The sequence below is a fragment of the Elgaria multicarinata genome, chromosome 15 (assembly GCF_023053635.1).
Source record: "Elgaria multicarinata webbii isolate HBS135686 ecotype San Diego chromosome 15, rElgMul1.1.pri, whole genome shotgun sequence".
Taxonomy (NCBI): Eukaryota; Metazoa; Chordata; class Lepidosauria; order Squamata; family Anguidae; genus Elgaria; species Elgaria multicarinata.
The window spans coordinates 15,319,537-15,344,336 of record NC_086185.1 but is presented as its reverse complement, the minus strand read 5'-3'; the positions used below and the strand labels follow the sequence as shown (position 1 = coordinate 15,344,336).

The window sequence follows — 24,800 nt, the reverse complement described above, 5'->3', positions numbered from 1 at the left end:
TATGCCTATATGTTCTTGGAGGAGAAAGCTGTCCATGGCTACTAGCCCTGATGGTTATATGTTACCTCCAGTGTCAGAGGCACTATGCCTATATGTTCTTGGAGGAGAAGGCTGTCCATGGCTACTAGCCCTGATGGTTATATGTTACCTCCAGTGTCAGAGGCACTATGCCTATATGTTCTTGGAGGAGAAGGCTGTCCATGGCTACTAGCCCTGATGGTTATATGTTACCTCCAGTGTCAGAGGCACTATGCCTATATGTTCTTGGAGGAGAAAGCTGTCCATGGCTACTAGCCCTGATGGTTATATGTTACCTCCAGTGTCAGAGGCACTATGCCTATATGTTCTTGGAGGAGAAAGCTGTCCATGGCTACTAGCCCTGATGGTTATATGTTACCTCCAGTGTCAGAGGCACTATGCCTATATGTTCTTGGAGGAGAAGGCTGTCCATGGCTACTAGCCCTGATGGTTATATGTTACCTCCAGTGTCAGAGGCACTATGCCTATATGTTCTTGGAGGAGAAGGCTGTCCATGGCTACTAGCCCTGATGGTTATATGTTACCTCCAGTGTCAGAGGCACTATGCCTATATGTTCTTGGAGGAGAAGGCTGTCCATGGCTACTAGCCCTGATGGTTATATGTTACCTCCAGTGTCAGAGGCACTATGCCTATATGTTCTTGGAGGAGAAGGCTGTCCATGGCTACTAGCCCTGATGGTTATATGTTACCTCCAGTGTCAGAGGCACTATGCCTATATGTTCTTGGAGGAGAAGGCTGTCCATGGCTACTAGCCCTGATGGTTATATGTTACCTCCAGTGTCAGAGGCACTATGCCTATATGTTCTTGGAGGAGAAAGCTGTCCATGGCTACTAGCCCTGATGGTTATACGTTACCTCCAGTGTCAGAGGCACTATGCCTATATGTTCTTGGAGGAGAAGGCTGTCCATGGCTACTAGCCCTGATGGTTATATGTTACCTCCAGTGTCAGAGGCACTATGCCTATATGTTCTTGGAGGAGAAGGCTGTCCATGGCTACTAGCCCTGATGGTTATACGTTACCTCCAGTGTCAGAGGCACTATGCCTATATGTTCTTGGAGGAGAAGGCTGTCCATGGCTACTAGCCCTGATGGTTATATGTTACCTCCAGTGTCAGAGGCACTATGCCTATATGTTCTTGGAGGAGAAAGCTGTCCATGGCTACTAGCCCTGATGGTTATATGTTACCTCCAGTGTCAGAGGCACTATGCCTATATGTTCTTGGAGGAGAAGGCTGTCCATGGCTACTAGCCCTGATGGTTATATGTTACCTCCAGTGTCAGAGGCACTATGCCTATATGTTCTTGGAGGAGAAGGCTGTCCATGGCTACTAGCCCTGATGGTTATATGTTACCTCCAGTGTCAGAGGCACTATGCCTATATGTTCTTGGAGGAGAAGGCTGTCCATGGCTACTAGCCCTGATGGTTATGTTACCTCCAGTGTCAGAGGCACTATGCCTATATGTTCTTGGAGGAGAAGGCTGTCCATGGCTACTAGCCCTGATGGTTATATGTTACCTCCAGTGTCAGAGGCACTATGCCTATATGTTCTTGGAGGAGAAGGCTGTCCATGGCTACTAGCCCTGATGGTTATATGTTACCTCCAGTGTCAGAGGCACTATGCCTATATGTTCTTGGAGGAGAAGGCTGTCCATGGCTACTAGCCCTGATGGTTATATGTTACCTCCAGTGTCAGAGGCACTATGCCTATATGTTCTTGGAGGAGAAAGCTGTCCATGGCTACTAGCCCTGATGGTTATATGTTACCTCCAGTGTCAGAGGCACTATGCCTATATGTTCTTGGAGGAGAAGGCTGTCCATGGCTACTAGCCCTGATGGTTATATGTTACCTCCAGTGTCAGAGGCACTATGCCTATATGTTCTTGGAGGAGAAGGCTGTCCATGGCTACTAGCCCTGATGGTTATATGTTACCTCCAGTGTCAGAGGCACTATGCCTATATGTTCTTGGAGGAGAAAGCTGTCCATGGCTACTAGCCCTGATGGTTATATGTTACCTCCAGTGTCAGAGGCACTATGCCTATATGTTCTTGGAGGAGAAAGCTGTCCATGGCTACTAGCCCTGATGGTTATATGTTACCTCCAGTGTCAGAGGCACTATGCCTATATGTTCTTGGAGGAGAAGGCTGTCCATGGCTACTAGCCCTGATGGTTATATGTTACCTCCAGTGTCAGAGGCACTATGCCTATATGTTCTTGGAGGAGAAGGCTGTCCATGGCTACTAGCCCTGATGGTTATATGTTACCTCCAGTGTCAGAGGCACTATGCCTATATGTTCTTGGAGGAGAAGGCTGTCCATGGCTACTAGCCCTGATGGTTATATGTTACCTCCAGTGTCAGAGGCACTATGCCTATATGTTCTTGGAGGAGAAGGCTGTCCATGGCTACTAGCCCTGATGGTTATATGTTACCTCCAGTGTCAGAGGCACTATGCCTATATGTTCTTGGAGGAGAAGGCTGTCCATGGCTACTAGCCCTGATGGTTATATGTTACCTCCAGTGTCAGAGGCACTATGCCTATATGTTCTTGGAGGAGAAGGCTGTCCATGGCTACTAGCCCTGATGGTTATATGTTACCTCCAGTGTCAGAGGCACTATGCCTATATGTTCTTGGAGGAGAAAGCTGTCCATGGCTACTAGCCCTGATGGTTATACGTTACCTCCAGTGTCAGAGGCACTATGCCTATATGTTCTTGGAGGAGAAGGCTGTCCATGGCTACTAGCCCTGATGGTTATATGTTACCTCCAGTGTCAGAGGCACTATGCCTATATGTTCTTGGAGGAGAAGGCTGTCCATGGCTACTAGCCCTGATGGTTATATGTTACCTCCAGTGTCAGAGGCACTATGCCTATATGTTCTTGGAGGAGAAGGCTGTCCATGGCTACTAGCCCTGATGGTTATATGTTACCTCCAGTGTCAGAGGCACTATGCCTATATGTTCTTGGAGGAGAAGGCTGTCCATGGCTACTAGCCCTGATGGTTATATGTTACCTCCAGTGTCAGAGGCACTATGCCTATATGTTCTTGGAGGAGAAGGCTGTCCATGGCTACTAGCCCTGATGGTTATATGTTACCTCCAGTGTCAGAGGCACTATGCCTATATGTTCTTGGAGGAGAAAGCTGTCCATGGCTACTAGCCCTGATGGTTATATGTTACCTCCAGTGTCAGAGGCACTATGCCTATATGTTCTTGGAGGAGAAGGCTGTCCATGGCTACTAGCCCTGATGGTTATATGTTACCTCCAGTGTCAGAGGCACTATGCCTATATGTTCTTGGAGGAGAAGGCTGTCCATGGCTACTAGCCCTGATGGTTATATGTTACCTCCAGTGTCAGAGGCACTATGCCTATATGTTCTTGGAGGAGAAGGCTGTCCATGGCTACTAGCCCTGATGGTTATATGTTACCTCCAGTGTCAGAGGCACTATGCCTATATGTTCTTGGAGGAGAAGGCTGTCCATGGCTACTAGCCCTGATGGTTATATGTTACCTCCAGTGTCAGAGGCACTATGCCTATATGTTCTTGGAGGAGAAGGCTGTCCATGGCTACTAGCCCTGATGGTTATATGTTACCTCCAGTGTCAGAGGCACTATGCCTATGTGTACCACTTGCTGGGGAACATGGGCGGGAGGGTGCTGTTGCACTCACGTCCTGTTTGTGAGTTTCCCGTGGCTGGCTGTCCACTGTGTGAACAGATGGCTGGACTAGATGGACCCTTGGCCAGTTCTAGCATGGTTTTTTGTTTTGTTTTGTTTTGTTCTTATGACTGCAGTTAATCTCAGAGAGAACGAAGAAGGCTGAGAGGGTTGGCAGATGATGTCAGCAACCCTGCTCATCAAAAAATCCAGGCGCTTTGACCCTGTGTGTCCTGGCTCCACTACACCACTGGTTTCAGCCATGTCTCTTTTTCTTCAGATTTGTATCGGAGGGCCATGTTGGCTTTGAAAAGGCAGCAAGAGGGACGGAAGCCACAATCCACAGACACTCCCTGAACCGGCTGAGGCAGGAGATTCGAAGCAGGACTCTAAGAGGCGAAAACAATGTGACCAAGGACCTAGTTCTCTGCTGCTCCGAAATGCTGGAAAGTGTTGCACTGTGACATTCAGGGCTGGCCCAAGACATTTTGCTGTCCGAGGCAAAGAACAAGATGGCGGCCTCTCCCATGCCAAAGACAAATGCCAACTGGACTAGCAGATGAATCTTACTTCAATACTGTGGATGGAGTACTTTTCTCCGCTGCATCTGAAGGCATCTCCCCTGACAGTTTTCTCCCCAGACACTTTCTTGATGCCTCCCCACATCAGCTGCTTGAAGCAATTGCCTTGCTCCGCCTCATGGTAGGGCCAGCCCTGGTGATGTTCAAAATGGAGGTGAAAGGCCTTGTCTCAGAAAGAAGATGGGGCGACTCTGAGACTTCCACTTTGGTGAAACTAGGAGCCACTGCAAAGATTTGCAGCCTCAACTTATGGAGAAGAGCGGTTTGCAGGGATGTTGATGGCAAAGGAAAGAAAGGACTAATGGCTCAGATCCTTGGAAATCACATGCATTAAAATACACAATTACTGAAAACACTATATGAAATATTAATAAAAACATTAAAACCAATTTAAAACAACACAAAATTACAAACAAATAACCCTGGCTCCACCTTATTGGTTCCTCCACTGTCATCCTGTGTTCTTGCTGCATTCGTAAGGGTGGCCAGAAGCAAAAGTGGACAGGTGTATTTATTTTATTTTATTTATTTACAATATTCATATACCGCTCCCCATTCAAGAATGTTGGAGCAACGGACAAATTAAATAAAAGAATAAAAACACATTAAAGGTGCATTTTAAATAAAACCGCAGGTGGTCATTAAGGAAAGGCTTCCTGGAACTATGACGTTTTCAGGCGGTGCTTGAAGGAATACAAAGTTGGCACTTGCCTGACCTCCAGAGGCAGGGAATTCCAGAGGATGGGGGCCACCACACTGAAGGCTCTTCCCCTGGTGGACTCCAATCGGATGATGGATCTATGTGGAACCACCCGGAGCAGGACAGATGATCCCTGCCAAAATTCCACGCAAGGTAGATTTCCAGATGTATTGGACTTCAACACCCAGGAAGCCCTGCCAGTATGGCTAGCAGTCATAAACGCTGGAAGCTGATGTCCGAAACATCTGGATATCTCCTTTCTACCAGCTCCTTTTCTACACAACTGTTAAAGGTGCCTGAGTCCTGTCCGCTTATGCACCTGGCCACTCCCAGTGGGGCTGCCATACATCCGAGAGGAGGTTTCCCAGAAATGAGTGGGGGAAATTGACAATTTATTCCGAAACTAATAGAAACTTCTGGAACCCTCACTCCAAGCCCAGGTTGGTTGTATTTTAGTATCTATGGGCTGTTAGCATTAAAATCATATAAGAACTTTCTTTGTGTTGTTGAAATGCAGATCAGCCCACAAACACTCATTTAGAAACAATGGCTACAATTTAAATAGAAACGTAGTACATCTCCCCGCAGTGGGGTAGATGGGGAAGGTAGGGTGACCATATGAAAAGGAAGACAGGGCTCCTGTATCTTTAACAGTTGTATTGAAAAGGGAATTTCAGCAGGTGTCATTTGTATATATGGAGAACCTGGTGAAATTTCCTCTTCATCACAACAGTTAAAGCTGCAGGTGCCCTCTTTTAAATGTATAGCCCCTGCAGCTTTAACTGTGGTGATGAAGAGGGAATTTCACCAGGTGTGATATGCATACAAATGACACCTGCTGAAATTCCCTTTTCTATGCAACTGTTAAAGATACAGGAGCCCTGTCCTCCTTTTCATATGGTTACCCTACGTGATCTGTGCCCCTGCTGCCCAGGTAACTTCTAATTGTGGATGGGCAACTTCAAGGGTTCTGTTAGTTACACTCCCTTCTGGTGGATCATTATTATTTTTATATGACACGTGGCCTAGACAGCCCTTCTGGTAGAGCTCCAGATTTGCCGGTCATTAACCAAATGATCCCTCTCACCAGAAAGACGAGAGGAGGGTGGCGGAGGGCGGGGAACCTAGCTGGCTAACAGTGGTTAGACTAAGGTGACCATATGAAAAGGAGAACAGGGCTCCTGTATCTTTAACAGTTGCATAGAAAAGGGAATTTCAGCAGGTGTCATTTGTGTATATGGAGAACCTCCTGAAATTCCCTCTTCATCACAACAGTTAAAGCTGCAGGAGCCCTGCCCTCTTTTAAATCTGGTCACTCTAGTATAGCTCCTGCACCTTTAACTGTTGTGATGAAGAGGGAATTTCACCAGGTTCTCCATACAGTATATACAAATGACACCTGCTGAAATGCCCTTTTCTATGCAACTGTTAAAGATACAGGAGCCCTGTCCTCCTTTTCATAGGGTCACCCTAGTTATACTGCTCCAAAGCCCTTTTTTAAAAAGGGGGTTCTGTCTCTTTAAGAAAAGGAGGGAGCCGGAGATGGTCATGGGAAAGGGCTGTCTCAGGTTTGATCCTGGCTGCGAAGTAGGAAGCGCGGGCGTCGTGCGCTGCTGGAAAGCTGATTCGGCCAAGGGCAAGCCTCGAGAGAAGCCAGGTATGGGTTTTTAACCCCTTCCTGGGTTGAAAGTGAACCCTGTTTTGGGCCAAGCAGCGGCGTGCGTAAACGCGCAGGGGTCAATGCGCCTCTCCCTCTGCGCTCATCGGTGTCCCCTTCCAAGAGGCTTGGGCTGCAATCCTGGAGCGCAGCCTTCCCTCGATCTGGCGCCCTCTAAACGCGTCGGACTACAGGGTCCATCATCCCCAGCCTTCTTCCAACCGGGAACCTTCTAGGTGCGTCGGCCCACAGGGTCCATCATCCCCAGCTTTCCCCCAACCGGGCACCTTCTAGGTGCATCGGCCCACAGCGTCCATCATCTCCAGCCTTCCTCCAACCTTGCATCCTCTAGGTAGGTTGGCCACAGGGTCCATCATCCCCAGCCAGCCAGCCCCTCCCACCTAGTCTGACTCACCTAGGGGGCGCCAGGTTAAGGGGAGGCTAGGCTACGGCGTCTGAGCTGGGAGTGCACTCCCGGCCGGATCTACACAACTGCTTTAAAGCGCTTTATAACAGTTTTATAGCTCTTTAAAGCGCTTTATAACTGTTATAAAGCGCTTTAAAGCAGTAGTGTAGATCCGGTACTCTGGAGTTAGAAGCGGGTCGAGATCACGCTGCAAATCACACATGGCGCAAGTGGAGAGGGCTAAAACCAAGGAGGCAAAGCAGCTATTGGAGATGTGCAGCTTCCTTTTGAGCAGGCAGAGAAATCTGTTTCATTTTAGAACAGTCACTGGGATGCATTCAGCGCAGAAGGATGGGTGGCATGCTCAATGGGGGTTAGGAACACTCCACGGAGAGCCCGACTTTGCCAGTCTGCCTGGCCTTTGGACTGCATAGGGGTGTGGTGCGCCTGGAATAAAGCTCAGAATAGTGTAAGTGTGTTTAGGGCATAATGCAATGCTTGTTTAGGCAGAAAAGCAGTCCTGGCTGGCTGGAGAACGCTAGGAACTGTAGGACTTTTTTTATATCTAAACATGCATAGGATTGTGCCCTGAACTGGATTTATTTTTCTTCAAGACCTCAAATGACTAAAAAACTGTATACGTAAGTTGGATTGTTAGTTTAAAAAAACAAACGAATACCAAACACCAACATTATGGACTAGTAACTTTGGTGAAAGACTGCTTTAAAAACAAAATGCTGTTGGTTTTTGTTTGATTGTATGTTTCCATGTTATGCTTTTGTTGCCAAAGGAAACCTTGTAGCAGTTCGAACAAGGGGATGTAATGGCAGGGAGTTAAAAGCTGCTTTTCACAACCTGCAGGATTTCAGCGCCTTCCTCCAAAGAATGGCCATCCACTGTGGACGGAGACTGCTGTTACACGTGCGACTTTGCCAGCCGACGGATCTGAGACCGGCGCTTTTGTCAACGGCCCCCGAAGACTGGAAACCACTAGTAGATGGAAGGAAGGAACCCGGAAAAAAGAGATGGAAGCAAAAGAAACCGAGGCAGTGGCACAGCTCCTGGGGCCAGGATTCTTCCTGGGAGGAGAGGTGAGAGGACCGTGATTTGCTGGTAATGCAGTTTCAGTGGGCCAATTGAAACGGGAGTTTTCTGTGCTCAGTGGAGGGGTGTTCCCTCTATTTCCAATGTGCAAGCTGTGAGTGCTGCTGCCTACGTATTCAACATGGCACACACACACCCTAGAGGTGCCCGTCCCTTTTGTGTGTGGATGCTGCCATTTTGGCTACATAAGTACTGGCAGGCTTGGGAGGGGAACCCCAGAAGTAACTACAAATCTTTAGGGAGGAAACATAAGAGGGGGGATCCCCCAAAAGGTCCCGTGAGGACTGAATGCTGACTAACTGGGAGGGGCGAGATGGCTCAAATCACTTTTATTGTGCACTCAGGATTGCTTACGTGGGTCCTTGACATGACCTTGCCGTCATCCTCCAGGGCCTCTCCCGCACTTTGCAACCAATTCCCCGGCTTTTTTTTAGATCGAGGAAAGTCTGGTATTATTTAGAAACGGCAGAATGAGATTTCCTTGCATTGTCCAATTCTGCTATACTATAGTAGGGTGACCATATGAAAAGGAGGACAGGGCTCCTGTATCTTTTAACAGTTGCATAGAAAAGGGCATTTCAGCAGGTGTCATTTGTTTATATGGAGAACCTGGTGAAATTTCCTCTTCATCACAACAGTTAAAGCTGCAGGTGCCCTGCCCTCTTTTGCATCTGGTCACTCTAGTATAGCTCCTGCACCTTTAACTGTGGTGATGTAGAGGGAATTTCACCAGGTTCTCCATATAAACAAATGACACCTGCTAAAATGCCCTTTTCTATGCAACTGTTAAAGATACAGGAGCCCTGTCCTCCTTTTCATATGGTCACCCTATACTATAGTGGTAGTGTAATGAAACATATGGACAGGCAGAGGCAGAAAAACCCTGGGGGGAAATACACATGTAAGGTGCCCATCTTAATCCTGCAATGAATCTGGAAGCAGAAGCCTCGGTAAAAGTGCAGGTTGAAAGCCTCATGTATAAAAGCCCCTAAACAGTGGTACCACATGCTGCAACATTTTGTTGCAAGCCCCACTTGTATGACTTAACATCTGATGATGTTTCCTATATGGAAAGCATCAGCGATTGACGATGCACGTTAAACTCAGCCCGCTATCTTGCTCCTCTTCTCCCTACCCGCAAATCCCTACCGCTGGTTCCAGTCGCCACCCCAGAGTCAAACGGAGTCCATGGAGGGAAAGGTGGCATCGGCTGTGGATTGCGTCAGCGGTCCATTTTGAGGGCGGCGCTGATGCTCTGTGGCCTGCCGCTTTATTTATTTATTTAATTTACATCCCACCTTTTTTCCTCCAAGGAACCCAAGGTGGCCTACATAATCCTCCTCCTCTCCATTTTATCTGCACAACAACAACCCTGCGAGGTATGCTGGGCTGAGAGTCTGTGACTGGCCCAAAGTCACTCAGAGAGCTTCTATGGCTGAGTGGGGGCTAGAACCCGGTTCTCCTGACTCCCAGTCTGATGCTCTAGCCACTACACCACTCTGGCTCTCATTCCTCAACCCTTCGATATAGCTCCTTGCCGATAGAGGCTGTGCGGGAGTCACTCTTGCATAGGAAACTAAAAAGAGACCCGCCACCTTTTCGAGGGTGCACCCAGCAAGTTGGCCGGTGTCTTCATATGAAGTGGCAGTAGATATGCAGCGACTGGGCCAGGGATCTGAAACTTGAAGCCCGACAACCAGATCTGGCCTTCTTTGGGTCCCAATCGAGCTCTCCTGCCAGCTTCTGGGAAATGGAATTTGGCTCTCAAGCTGGAGGGGTTTGACACCCCCGGCCTAGGCAGAGATTTGCCACACCTGGGAAGCCAGGAGATGTCTCTGTTTTTCTAACACCAAAGGAAGTGAGGCAGGTGGCTACTAGAAGGAGGGCCTTTTCTGCTGTGGCACCCCAGCTGTGGAACAAGCTCCCCAGAGAGGTTCGCCTGGTGCCTACACTGTACTCCTTTCATCGCCAGCTGAAGACTTTTTTATTTTCTCAGTATTTTAACACCTAATTTAACTTAAATTTAATTTCTGCTGTTTTAATTCCAAATTTTAACCTATATTCATTTCTGCTGTGTGGTTTTATCCTGGTTGTGCTTTTCTATATTGTATTTTGTATTTGTGTTTGACTGTTGGTTGTTTTATTATGTTTTTTATGCTTTTTAATTTTTGTGAACCACCCAGACAGCTCCGGCTATTGGGCGGTATAAAAATGTAATAAATAAATAAATCACACTGCTGCATTGTATTCGCCAGGTTGTCCATTGCAGCTACTCCACTGTCCGGACTCCCGTATAAAGAGCAATTGAAGGTAAGATGTGCTTGCTATGCACAGAGCCAGTGGGGAGTAGAGGGACGAGACCCAGGCCAGGGGACCCTGGATTCAAAGCCTAAAAATCCATCTGAGAACCTTCAATTAACTTTAGGCCAGTGACACTCTCTCTCACACACACCCTGTTCTACCTCGCAGGGTTGTGGTGAGAATAAAAGGGCAGTGTCTGAGGTTTACTCTGCCCTGATGTCCCCAGAAGAAGACTGGTATGAGTCAAAAATAGAAAAAGCTTTAGAAGCCTCATGGTTACAGATTTGGGGTTATACCCACTGTTAGTCCTGCTTAGAGTAGACTCCTTGAAATGAATGGGACTCCAGTTATGCTGATGTTGGATAGAACCCCCAGAGTAAACTTAAGTCATGTCTTATTGAGAGTTCTTCTTGGATTTGTTGCTAAAAGATGTCCATGAGCAGCCGTAACCCTGCTCTTGAATATATTTGGGGTTAGGTGGGGAAGGGGGAACAGTGGTCATGCCTTTTAAAGCAGGGGGAGGAGTTTGAGCAGTGGGGGCGGGGCAGTTTACTCCCCCTCCCCATTGGACCTCTGCACAGGTCAGACTCCCACAAGCAAATCAGCAATTCCAAAATTAGCCCCAGCCGTACAGCCAATGATCAAGAATGCAAGTAATTGCAGTCCCAACGTATCTGGAAAGCAGAACGTTGGAGAAGGTTGGAATAGCAGGAAGGGAAGAGGACATTCCCACAGGATGCTTTCATTCTATATTTAACTTCATTAAAGACCCAGTGTGGTGTAGCAGTTAGTGTTTTGGACTGGGCTCAGGAGATCCGGGTTCTAGTCCCCACTCAGCCATGATCCTCATCACTTTGGGCCAGTCACTGGCTCTCAGCCTAGCCTACCTCACAGGGTTGTTGTGAGGATAAAATGGAGAGGAGGAGGGCCATGTGAGCCACCTTGGGTTCCTTGTGAGAGGAGAAAAAGTCGGCATATAAACGCAATAATAATTTTAAAAAGTTAAAACATTAATCTCAGTTGAAAATGTGCAAATCGCTGATTTCCACATACCTGCCCAGATCTGGCCAACCCAACAAGGTCAACCCAACAAGGTCAAATAAACATCGCTCTCGTCCCCTATTCACAGGCCCACCTCTCAGGGTTGGTGTGCTTGCCCTTCTTCACAACATGTCACATGACCCTGTTTAACATGACTCCCCTGACAAAGCCGTTCTTTTTATGGTGCCCGTGTGTGTGTGTGTACGCCAGGTGAAATACGAGAAACTGAAGGCGGTTTTGCAAGCTCTGGAGTCTCGCCTTAAGGAGCTTGGCGCAGATCCCACAAAGGTCATCCAGACCGAGGATGTGATGTGCTGCCCACTGCGGCCGGTCATTCCCTCAGTAAGTATTTAGAAAAGAATCTACTGCTTTAGACCTTTTGGTTAAACAACCAACAGATGTGCTCTGACCCAGTCGAGGTTGGTCTGGAGGCCTCTCTGAGGGAAATTTTAATGTAAATATTGTGGGAAATTTACATTTCCCACAATATTTATTATTTATTTATTTATTGCATTTTTATACCGCCGAATAGCTGAAGCTCTCTGGGCGGTTCACGAAAATACCCTGGGGCAATGCCACTTCCATCAGAGATGTGGTGAAACATTACATTGGTGGCTTTCACCCCCAGTAGCCTAATTCTGACTGGAGTGTTGCTGCTGTTGCCAGTGCCAAGTAAACTTGAGGAGATTGCATGGGCCTGACTGACCTACCAGAGGATACTTTGCTGAGGGCCTCCTCAGACCTTGAGCCAGCTTGGTCTAAGCTCCTGGTGTCTCTTACAGTAGTTGTTGGTGACTTATTTTACCCAGAGAAGCCTCCAGAGTCTTAAAAGCCAACCTCGACGGGCACCAGGCCTGAGTTAGACAACTGGATTTGGATCTGAAACGGCTGCAAGGTACATCTTGCCTTCGTTGGGTGTTCTTGGAAAGGTTACTGCTTCTTTGCCTCCACTCTCCATCCCTGGGAAATGCGAAGGCCTAGATTGAGACCCTACGCAGGCCAGATTGGCCCGTAGTCCTGAGGTTCAACACCCCTGATCAAGCGGGAAGTTTTCTCACACACACACTCATATGATGCCTGTCACTGTCTTTCTTCCTGGCTTCACCTCTGCCCCTTCTCTTTTCCAGCCCATTGTCAACGGCTACAGAAACAAATCTACATTTTCTGTAAACCGGGGACCCGACGGAAACCCCAAAACTGTGGGGCTTTATGTAGGAACTGGCAAAGGTCAGTACACAGTGTGCAGCAAGACTGAAAGTTGCTTCATAGAAATCTGCCAAGTATGTTTTGTCCATCTAGCCCAGCTACTGGCTGGGTTCAAACAACAGGCTAACCCACACTCGGTGGTTGAATGTGGGTTGTTGTTGAACCATGGGTTATCGTGTTGTCTGAACGCAGCAGAATGCTGGATTAGGTAAGCCTTTCATCCGATTCAGCGTGCCTCTTCTAATATTCTTCATATCCTTCTTTCCCATTTCTGCAGGCAGGGATATTGTTTGCGTGCGGGCCAACCACTTGTTGAACATGCCACCAACGCACCTCCAGGTAGCCCAGGTAAGGAGGGATGGCACGAGTCAGGAGAAAGGCCAATGATGGTTTCACATTTACGGCAGAACACACTTTTTTCACCCTCCTTCTGAAACCGGGAAGGGTCCCTTTCTGGATTCAGCGAAGACAGCCATGACTAGAGGGTTCTGATGACACAGGAGGGGCCGTAGCACAGTGGTAGCACTCCAGCCTTACTTGCAGAAGGTCCCAGGTTCGATCCCAGGCAGCTCCAGATAGGGCTGGGAAGGAATTCTGTCCCAAAACCCTGGAAAGCAGTTGCCGCCAGTCAGTGTTGACAATACTGGGCTGGATGGACCAAAGCTCTGACTCTTTATAAAGCAGCTTCCTATGTTGCTATTACATCACTGAACCAACCTTATTTTTCAATGCAGTGCTATGAGGAGTTTCTCCGCCAATCCTCCCTGGATCCCTGCCTTCTGTTTCACACGGGTGGCCACTGGCGAGAGGTCATTGTGCGAACCAACAGGAAAGGAGACACCATGGCTATCATTACTTTCCACCCACAGCATCTAAGCCACGTGAGTAGCTTTGAGCCTGAGAATAGTTCAGAAGGTCTGGCATATGAGTGAGTCTGCCTACAGCAGGAGTGTATAACTCACAGCCTCCCCATGGGTAACCCGAGAACACCCCACATACACCCCACGCACACACTGATTTGCCTACTGCCTGTACTCCCAAAGATCCTTGCCCAAATTTGATTTGACTTGATTTATTACATTTATATACCGCCCCATAGCTGAAGCTCTCTGGGCGGTTCACAAAAGTTAAAAACAGTGAACATTAAAAAGTATACAAATTTTAAAACCATCAAAAACATAAACAGTATAAAAACAACGGTATCCATTTAAAAACATCAGTTCTGGGGTCCATTAAAAAAAACAAACTTAGCATTGTTAAATGCTGTTAAATGCCTAGGAAAAGAGAAAAGTCTTGACCTGGTGCCTGAAAGATAACAATGTTGGCGCCAGGCGAGCCTCATCGGGGAGATCATTCCATATTTGGGGGGACACCACTGAAAAGGCCCTCTGCCTTGTTGCCATCCTCCGAGCTTCCCTTGGAGTAGGCACTCGGAGGAGGACCTTAGATGTTGAGCGCAGTGTACGGGTAGGTTCATGTCAGGAGAGGCGTTCCATCACGTATTGTGGTCCCAAGCCGTGTAGGGCTTTATAGGTTAAAACCAGCACCTTGAATTGGGCTCAGAAGCATATAGGTAGCCAATGCAAGCGGGCCAGAGTCGATGTTATATGTTCGAACCTTTTGCAGGGACTAGGGGGAAAATCTGGCCTCCGCATTTTGCACAAGCTGCAGCTTCCGAACCATCTTCAAAGGCTGCCCCACATAGAAGGCATTGCAGTAATCTAATTTGGAGGTTACCAAGTGTGGACCACTGAAGCTAGGTTATCCCTGTCCAGATAGGAGTGTAGCTGGGCCACCAACCAGAGCTGGTAGAAGGCACTCCGTCCCACCGAGGCCACCTGAGCCTCAAGTGACAGAGATGGTTCTAGGAGAATCATGTCTGAGGAAGTCTGAAATGAACCGACGAAACGGGGAAAGATAGAAACCGGAATCCTGTCATAATGAATAATACGGTATATTAGTCTATCGTTATACCTTATTGCCAAGGTTTTACAAGAAGCAACTATTGCCTTGTCCTGCTTTGTTTTGCCTTGTCTTGTCATCTTTATAATTTTGTATACTTGAATTGTTCTATTTCAGAGCACTATGTAAAATAGAAGTCATTACTTTGACTCTGTGTATTACCACTGTTTGACTGTATTGTTAAAATTGTTATGCAGTTGTGTGCCTGTTGGCATTCCTGATCTTTGATTATTATCAGCTGCAGCCCTCGTGTGTTTTGGTAAGTATAAGCCTACACCAAATCTGTAACGAAGGTGGCTGTAGCACAAACCTAGAGCTCTATCAAGACCTTTTAATTTATTCGAAGCTGTTCCAATAATTAGAGAAAAATCAACATCTATGTTTGTAACTGAATAGAAACCTCTTATAGACTTTTTGCAGGGACTAGGGCGGAAATGATTTGTTCCTCTGTGGATTCAGGATTAAGAAGAAAACCTTAAAATAAAAGAAACAGGGGAATTTTGATTTTTGTAATTATGGAGTAAGAGAAGATATGGTCACTTATTTTTACTGTGGAGAAAATCGGAAGTCCATCTTCACTTTGTATGTTTTTTATGTGTTGTGTGTTTTTTATCTTTCTATATGTTTTTTTCCCCTTTTGTATTGTGTGTTTGTAAGTTGGTTGTGTTTTGAAATAATAAAAATTTCTAAGGAAAAAAAGAAGCTGTTCCCGTATCATTCCATAAGGGGATTGATTTTTTAAAAAGAAATTCTCCCTCTCTCTCTTAGAGAATGCTTACTAAGTGCCTAGTAATATTGTTATTAGGCAAATAACTTTTTTTCTGACTATATACATTGGCGAAAAGAAGGAAAAACCCGTAGGGGAGTAAAAACTAAGCCAAAGGCAAGGGCGAAACCAAGGAATCTTCTACAATAATATTATTAGTAAAAGGTTTATTAAAGTGCCAGGTGCCTACACGTTTCGAATGCGGTTGCGTTCTTCCTCAGGGCCCTAGCAGCTTCTGCAGACATCTGCGCTAACGTTATAAAGCCCTGAGGAAGAACGCAACCACGTTTGAAACACGTAGGCGCCTGGCACTTTAATAAACCTTTTACTAATAATATTATTGTAGAAGATTCCTTGGTTCCGTCCTTGCCTTTGACTTATTTTTTACTCCACTATATACATTGGCTGCAGGATTGGCTGGTTATTTTGAATCTGTACGTAAACCCTCATCTTCCTGGTCTCTGTGGTACTTGGCCAAAGACATCTTTCCTCTTTGCCCATGGGCATCTTTCGCTTTGACTCCTCCCCCACATCCTCCTCCTCAGGCCGTTCTGTCTGCCCAATCCCTCTCCAGGATCTGAGCTGCTCAAGCCAATGGCAGCCAGACCCCCTCTGTGACATTAGGGCAGCTCGTCCAATCGGTGTTGGAGGCTTCAACATCATCTCATAGTCTATTGTAGTATAGTATAGATGTCATGAACTCTGAATGTGATGAGCTGTCTGGCTGGTTTTTATTGATCTGTAAGCCGTTCTGGGAGCCTTTTCAGTTGATGTGTGAGGAATAAACTAAAATAAACCTGTATGGTTAAGAGCTTGCAAAAAGTATCACAGCAGCTGTGATGGCATGAGGATTGGAATAAACACCATCTGCTGATGGAGCCTTTGTTCTCTCCATTGTCTTTGCTCTGCACAGGAGGAACTTTGCACTCAGAAAGAATTGGTCAAGGACTTCTTCATTCATGGGCCTGGAGCAGTCTGTGCTCTGACCTCCCTGTATTTCCAGGAAAGGTAAATTGCTTCCATGCTGGGAGGAAGTGCAGTACGTCCAGTTACTTAGATTTAAGCCAATCAAGGGATTTGACATCCTGGACCTAAACATGCTAATGTCCTGTTCCAGGGTCCCTTCAGACCCGCAGGGTAAGCTGGTGATAAGTTCAAGGGAGGAATGTGGATCAGAGAAAGAACACAGATCAAGGCAGGTAGAAGTAGGACCCTGGATAGCTCCGAATGGGTCCTCCTGGGTGGAACCTTCTCTTACTAGGACATTAGGAGAATGTCTCAGCATGTCTAGAGGTTGGCAACTGAAGATCCCTGGGCCACCTCCGTCCCATGTGATATTTTTACTGGGCTTCCCCTTTGGAACAAGAGAAAACATGTCTGCCCTTCGGCTACCATGCTTCGGCCAACCTAAATCGTCACTTCGCCAACCGAAATATGCGTAGTTGTTTCATCCGTTCCGTAGACAATCTGGTTTCCAGACCCACTTTGCAGTCACCTTCCTCTGGACGCCCTTCAGTTTACCAATGTCCTTCTTAAAATGTGACACCCAGGACTGGACACAGCACTCAGATGCAGCCCTGACTACCTTGATTGGTTTTTTTCCTTGCTTACATTCTCTCTCATGGCAAGTTTCTAGCCCTTATGGTTTCAGAGGAAAGATTGGAAATGTGCAATAGCAAACTAGGAACAAAGCAAGCTGAGAACCTTGTACTATTGAATTTTGCACCTGTTGCCAATTCCACACTTGATTAGTAAAATGCAACCCTAGCTTAATGGGTCTCCTGCCTCTGTTTCCCCATAGCACCATGACTCGCTCTCCCCATGAGCAGTCCCCCTACCAGCTCCTCCATGGAGAACCACATATTTTTGAAGAGATCCGAGGCCTGAAATTCCGAATCTCCCCAGATGCCTTCTTCCAAGTCAATACAGCTGGGGCGGAGGTTTTGTACCAGACCATTGGGGAACTGAGTGGTGCGGACAGGAGCACTGTTCTCCTTGATATCTGCTGTGGAACTGGTGCGTGGTGGTAAGGCGGCGGGGATGTAGGGGAGGAGCTGTCGCTCAGTGTGGTATAGCTCCTGCTTTGCATGCAGAACGTCCCAGGTTCAGTCCTTGGCATCTCCAGGTAGGACTAGGAAGGAATCCTGCCTAAAACTCTGGAGAGATGTTGCCAGTCAGTGTCAATAATGACACTGGGCTAGATTGTCCCGTAGTCTGACTTTCTAGTTGGGTTCACACAACACGACAACCCATACTCAAGGTTGAGTGTGGGTTGTCATTAAACCATGGGTTGTTGTGCTGTGCGACCCCAGCCGTGCTAACAGACCACGGTTCGTTAATCACAAGCAACCCACAGATCACAACCCAGCAACGAATCATGACTTCTCTTCATGGGTTTTTCATAATTAACAAACCATGGTTTGTTAGCATGGCTGGGTTCACACAACATAACCCGTGGTTCAACCACAACCCACACTCAAACTTGTCATGTTGTGTTCCTAAGAAATACCTTGTGCATTCTTTTTTGTTCGTTTTATTAACAATATATTGAAATTATGGAACATATAGATCACCCCACTGCATTTTGATTTAAAACCATCTATATTGGTTGTTTTGTTGGATCTGACTGCTTTAAATTGTTTGATACCACCACTTTTATTGCATTTCAGTTTTTTAAAAATAATTTATTTGTATCTTGTTTATTTGTATCTTGCTTTGTTACCTACCTTGTCTCTGCTTGCAGAAAAAAGGTGGGATACAACTATTATTAATATTAAATAGGTGGCATAAATCAGTTACTTGTTTTGAACCTAATTCTTCATCTGAGTTACCCAAGAAAATAACTAATTCAGTACAGTGTCAATGGGCTGGTTTTCACTTGGATTGAATACAAATTAGCCTAGCTAATGTTCCCATTAAGAATGTGATCTCTCTTGGAATTCCTGTAACCTTTTTGCTTGGCTCCCGAACTTATCAGGTTGTCTTTCTCTGTTCTACTAGGTGCAATTGGTCTTTCTCTGGCTGACCGAGTCTCCAAAGTCATTGGTGTTGAGGTGGTGGACCAGGCGGTAGAAGATGCCAGGTGGAATGCCGCGTTCAATGGTGTGAGCTCCATACGCTTGAACAAGAAGGTCTTTCAGATGGCCATTGCATTGGCATGGGAGGGATAAAAAGCACACCAGGGGTATGCAACATGACGGCTGTATGCCCCAATGTGCCCCCAGATTCTCTTCTTGCATCCCCCCCAACGTGCCCTACCCTTCCAAACCAGGTTTTTTTTTAATGAACACATTTTCTTACTGGCAGCTAGGATCACTTCGAAGCCAAGTGAGGACCTCCAGCAGCTGCCATCTTCATTTCCCATGAACACCTCTAGGCTACATGATGGAGCTCAGAGACATTCTTACAAAACCAAGATGGTAGCCACCATTATTATTATTATTATTATTTATTTATATAGCACCATCAATGTACATGGTGCTGTACAGAGTAAAACAGTAAATAGCAAGACTCTGCCGCATAAGAATAAGAATAAGAAGGAAAAGGGGGGAAAGATGGTGGAACCTGTCGTTTCAAGGACTTTAGTGTGTTCAGCCTTGTACAGCAGCCATTTTGTGGTAGTGCCCACAACAGTTTCTGAAATTGCCAAAGTGCCCATTGGCCTAAAAAGGTTGCCTCCATCTAAAATATACAATATATGCTAGAGAAGGTGTCCTTAGTACCTACCAGTAAGTCTTCTCAAACCAGATACTAATGAAAAAGATAATCCACCCAGCACTCCTACTTAGCAATCACCATTCATTTCAGTCAGGCTTCCATGGGACTCTGTTGTAGACCTCAAAGTGTCTAGTTCAGAAAGTTTTCTGGGTGTTGAAGCCAGGGCCGGCCCTACCATTAGGCAGAGTGAGGCAGTCAACCCAGGCGGCAGATCTTAAGAGGTGGCAGCAAGGTGTTGGGAGGAGAAACCTGTGTGCCATGCAGCTGGAAGAGGTTGGCCCATCCCCAACGTTAGGCTTTGTTGATCTGATCCGTCTCCGACCAGGGTTCATTCCAGCCACCCCAGAGTTCGTTCTCTTTTATTTTTCTTCCCTTTGTACCAGTTGTATTGCATTTAAGACCAAAAAGAAAAGAAGACCAAGTTCAAAAAGGGGAATGGAGAGAAAAAACTCCCAAAATAGACAAGCCGCTAAATTGTACAGTTAGAACAATGTGTGCAAATCAAATCTTATTTGCATATATTATTCCAGTAATAACTTTTGAGTTCTGCTGGTTGCTGAATCTGGTTACTGAAGTTTTTTGTTTCATTTTGTGGGGGCAGTTGAAATCTTTATTTTAGCTTAAAACATACTGAAATATTAGGAGATTCATCATGTTCTCCGAAAGACTTGCATGTAAGCTGCAAATTTAATAGGGTTGGACTCTCTCCCCTTAGACTAAAAGTGAAGAGGAGTGTGATACTCAGTGATTACTCACCCCAGGCATTCCAGAGGCTGGGACCATGTGTCGTTTCCTTAAAAAGTGACCACCTTGTCCCTTTTTTGGGAATTCACCTCCCACTCTTTGGCTGTCGAACAGCATTGAATTGCAGATCTTGAATCGGTATATTTAATACAAATCCTTGTAGCAGCACATCCGAGCTGGAGGGTAGCTCTCAAGGTCATCTAGTCCAACCCACTATTCTTTAGCAAAAATGCTCCCCACGATTCCTTGGAAATGTCAAAGGAAGGATCTTCCGAGGAATGAGATGCTGTTAGTGGGTGGTTCTTCTGACTAGATGGGGTGTGTACAACCGGTTCTGGATGGGGTTGCACTCCCCCTGAAGGAGCAGGTTCTCAGCTTGGGGGTTCTCCTAGAACCATCTCTGTCACTTGAGGCCCAGGTGGCCTCAGTGGCACGGAGTGCCTTCTACCAGCTTTGGTTGGTGGCCCAGCTACGCCCCTATCAGGACAGGGATAACAATTGTCTATGCTCTGGTAACCTCCAAATTAGATTACTGCAATGTGCTATACGTGGGGCTGCTTTTGAAGACAGTTCGGAAGCTGCAACTTGTGCAAAGCACAGTTTTCAGATTGATAACCAGAACCAAAAGGTTTGAGCATATAAGACCGATTCTGGCCCGCTTGCATTGGCTGCCTGTACATTTCCGAGCCCAATTCGAGGTGCTGGTTTTAACCTATAAAGCCTTACACAGCTTGGGACCACAATACCTGACGCAACGCCTCTCCCAAAATGAACCTACCCATACACTACTCTCAACATCTAAGGTCCTCCTCCGAGTGCCTACTCTGAGGGAAGCTCGGAGGATGGCAACAAGGGAGAGGGCCTTTTCAGTGGTGGCCCCTCAATTCTGGAATGATCTCCCTGACGAGGCTCACCTGGCACCAACATTGTTATCTTTGCAGTGCCAGGTCAAGACCTTTCTCTTATCCCAGGCATTTAATAGCATATGCTGAGTTTTTCAACTGACCCCAGAGTGGTTGTTTTAAATGGATATTGTCTGTTTTTGTTTATATTTTATGGTTTAAAATTGTGTAGATTTGTTTTTAACTTAACTTTTGTAAACCGCCCAGAGAGCTTTGGCTATGGGTGGTATGATGATAATAATAATAATAATAATAATAATAATAATAATAATAATAATAATAATCTGCAGCCTGCCTCCCTGTCTCCCTTGTGGAGAGTGTCAAGAACTCTGTTTCCTTTTTGTGTCCTAGCAGCTTGAAGTTTAATTTGGAAGGCTGAAACTGCACATAGAGGTAAACTATCTGTATGCATGTTATCTCAAGATGTCTACAGCCCCAAAGACAGAACCAGGGGAGGCAGGTGGCCATGAGTTCAGTAGGGATGTGAATCTATTCAGTCAGAGCCGACCGGAAATCTAAAGGAGGTATCCAAAGGTCTGGAGTTCAGCACCTTGGATAGCTCCATTAGAGTTCTTGCCCCCAACCTAGCCAAACTGAGTGTCTTGCGTACCATGCAACTCCTTCACCGGCTGATCATCTCTCTGCACAGGAATCTCCAACTGTGAATTTCATGCTGGGAAGGCGGAAGTTGTCCTGCCTCAGTTCCTGACGTCGTGGCCAGATGGCCAGCCTCTTGCTGCGGTGGTGAATCCATCTAGACCTGGACTTCGTAAGTCGATGCTTTCTTTCCTCGGACCGAAGCGAAACCGCAAAGGAAATAAACACAAATACGTATTGCTTCGGTTGGGCCGCTTTGTATAACGCTTGATTTTCCTGTAATTCATTCTTGAGAGAGGAAATCCCCCCGGATCTGCATAGGCTAGATTTCTAGCTAGGGGGGTGCTGAAAATCTCAGCCTGGATCATATATACTGGGGGAGTGGAAGAAGCCCACATGCGGCCCACTGTGCGAGCCTCAGGATTATATAGGAAGCTGCCTTGCACCGAGTCAGAGCATGGGTCCATCTAGCCCAATATTGTTGACACTTGACTAGCAGCCATGGATCTTCAGGGTTTCAGGCATGATTTTTTTTCAGTCCTACCTGGAGATGCCGTGTTAGGCATTATTAGAAAAGGAATTGAGAATAAAGCTGCCAGTATCATACTGCCCTTATACAAATCTATGGTGCGACCACACTTAGAATACGGTGTATAGTTCTGGTCACTGCACCTAAAAAATAGATATTGAAGAGCTGGAAGAGCTGCAGAAAAGGGCTACTAAAATGATCCAGGGGCTGGAGCATCTCCCCTATAAGGTAAGATTACAACAGCTGGGATTATTCAGCTTCGGAAAAAGGAGGATAAAGGGAGACATGATAGAGGTGTACAAAATTAGGCACGGTGTGAAGAATGTGGATAAAAAGACACTTTTCTCCTTCTCTCAAAATACCTGAACCCAGTGGGGTCATCTCATGAAGCTGATTGGTGGGAGATCCAGGACAAATAAAAGGAAGGACTTCTTCACATAGTGCAGAGTTAAGTTATGGAACTCACTACCACAAGATGGCCACCGATTTGGACGGTGTTAAAAGGGGGTTGGTTTGTCCCTGGAAGAGAAGGCTATCAATGGCTATTTTGTAAAACGCCCAGAGAGCTTCAGGTATGATACGGTATATAAATGTAAATAATAATAATAATAGTAGTAGTAGTAGTAGTCGTCCTGATAGCTATGTGCTACCACCAGTATTAAGGGCAGTAAGCCTATATATCCACCAGTTGCTGGGTAACATCGGTGGGAGGGTCCTGTTGCTCTGTGTCCTACTGGTGCATTCCTGATTGACAGCTGGTTGGCCAGTGTGTGAACAGAGTGCTGGACTAGATGGACCCTTGGTCTGATCCAACATGGCTCTTACGTTGGGGATTTAACCTGGGACCTTCTGCATGCAAGGCAGGTGCTTCACCACTGAGCCATGGCTGCTCCCCACTAGGCCAAGGCAGCGCAATTGTCCTGGGGAAGGAGGTCCACAGGGATGACTTTCATTATAGACTCTCTTCTCCGGCTCAGTCTTGCTTCCAACGGCACATCAAACAGCACTGGAGCGAAGTGGCTGGAATCGTGAGCAGGGAGGACTCCATACGGCAACATTTTGTTGCTGGGTCCCACTTGTTATCTGTCCACATTCATTTGTCTAAAATACTGGACCACCGCTTTTCCAAACAAGGAGTTGCCCACCGTGTCTGAGTCAGAACGGTGCAGAACTTAGAACAGCCTTCCGCAGTCTGGTGCCCTCTGGATGTGTTGGACTACAGTTCCCATCATCCCTGGATGGTGTGTCTCGTATTGGACAGAAAAAGGTTTTTCCCATCCCTGCCACCTGCTCAGGCAGCATTTCTGAGTGTGAAGATCTGGACGACTGTGATCTTTGTCTGATCTTTCAAGGATCAGGACAGACTGGTAATGCTTCTGCACCTCCCAGGCTTTATATTTATGTCGGCCGACTTATGCTTCGTTTTACTGTAGGAACTCCTCTCTCTCAACATCTAGGGCACTTATTCCCCCCCCCTTCCTGATCTTTCAGATTACCGTGTGGTGAGAGCTATTCGTAACTGTGAGGCCATCCGAAGGTTGGTGTATGTTTCCTGCAAGCCAGACGGAGAAGCCATGAGGAACTTTCTTGAGTGAGATTCTCAGATGCTGTCTTTCTCCAGTTACAGTAACAAATGTTTACACCCGCAGAGACCCCCCTGGCGCAAGTAGAATATGCTCTGGATATTATTATTTTAAAAAAAGGTTATATACAGATTTTTGATGGGGAGATTGCTGGCTTAAGCCTTAATTGCCCCGCCCCTTTTACCTGCAGTCCCACCTGGAACGTCCAGAGTTTGGGCTTCTCTATATATATATTTTTTTAAAAAACCGCCTTGCCGTGGTAATCTGCAATCACGTTCTTTCTTAAATTCAGTCTTCAGTCTGAAAGGTTTTTTTGGTACAATAAGAGTGATAACACTCAACCACAAAGGTACTAAGAAATATTTATAGACGAATAGTTCAAAAGATATCACTAATGTACAAAAGACAGGCATATAGATAACATTTACAAGGTGTTCATCAAACATTCATAATGAAGCTTACAAGTTGGCATCCATTAAACATTCATGACAAGAGTCAATAAACTCATAATATATGTGTCTAATAAATAATTTAATAAAGCGTCTAATAAACAGTAGTCCGGTACAAGTCCTGTTTCGATAATTCTTCGTCAGTAGGATACAACTGGTTCACAAAAGGAGCCATGGCTATACATTTAGAGTGGAACTCTCCAAGGTTTATCTAAAGAAGAAATAGTGAAACACCATATCATTTTTACATATTCAAGCCGTCAGATAATGCTCTCAAAAGGTTTTTTTGACACCCCTCTTGTTACACTTAAGATCATACTGTCAGCACAGCTGTAGGTGAAGGGAATACAGCCATCCATCAATTGCATGCATTGTATAGAGGAACAAGAGTGGTGGTTGTGTGTGTTTTCAAAAGAAAAACAGAACACTAAAAGCATTTGCTAAGTGTCCCTTACATCTGTTTTCTGCATAGGTTTTGCTGCCCACCAGACACCAGGAAGAAGCTTACAGGAGAACCGTTTGCTCCTGTTTGGGCTGTCCCTGTAGATCTCTTTCCTCACACAGCCCACTGCGAAGTGGTCTTGCTTTTTGCCCGCTGATTCATTTCCTCCTGCAAGATGGCGCTCGGAGCTGTTTGAGAGCACAAGGCGGTGATGCAGCCTGAATGGATGGAGTTGGCGAAATTGGCCCTTTAACAGCAATGTAAACTCTGGGAGGAAAGAAAACACAAGACGAAAAATAAAAGGCCTTTATGTGTACTGGAATATCTCTCTCAGCTATGTGTGTGTTTCCCCACCACCACCTCCCATGTGATCGATAGCTAGGAAACACTTTCCTTTTTTAAAAAAATCTGCTTTGCC

General features: G+C 46.2%; 2 protein-coding genes across 4 annotated transcripts in view; both read left to right on the top strand.

The window, feature by feature from the left end:
- ARL13A (ADP ribosylation factor like GTPase 13A) overlaps positions 1-4,489 on the top strand; it is a 39,782-nt gene extending 35,293 nt beyond the window's left edge. Inside the window, exon 9 of the mRNA XM_063141743.1 lies at positions 3,976-4,489. Within this exon, the coding sequence (XP_062997813.1) occupies positions 3,976-4,052 (77 nt within the window). The 3' untranslated portion in view covers positions 4,053-4,489. The remainder of the gene's footprint in view (positions 1-3,975) is intronic.
- A 2,031-nt stretch (positions 4,490-6,520) lies between these two features.
- Positions 6,521-24,704, top strand: TRMT2B (tRNA methyltransferase 2 homolog B). 3 transcript variants are annotated; one of them, XM_063141579.1, is made up of 13 exons: positions 6,521-6,633; positions 7,842-8,130; positions 10,399-10,453; positions 11,696-11,827; positions 12,613-12,712; positions 12,969-13,039; positions 13,426-13,572; positions 16,333-16,427; positions 17,221-17,435; positions 18,420-18,521; positions 21,432-21,551; positions 23,400-23,499; positions 24,413-24,704. In XM_063141579.1, exons 1-13 carry the CDS (start codon positions 6,525-6,527, stop codon positions 24,537-24,539), a joined length of 1,662 nt encoding a protein of 553 aa, XP_062997649.1. In that variant the 5' UTR covers positions 6,521-6,524; the 3' UTR covers positions 24,540-24,704. The 3 variants fall into 3 exon arrangements, with proteins under 3 accessions (XP_062997649.1, XP_062997650.1, XP_062997651.1); XM_063141580.1 differs by having other exon boundaries at positions 6,552-6,633; positions 7,901-8,130; XM_063141581.1 differs by lacking the exons at positions 6,521-6,633; positions 7,842-8,130; positions 10,399-10,453 and adding an exon at positions 11,014-11,097.
- Positions 24,705-24,800: the final 96 nt, after the last annotated feature.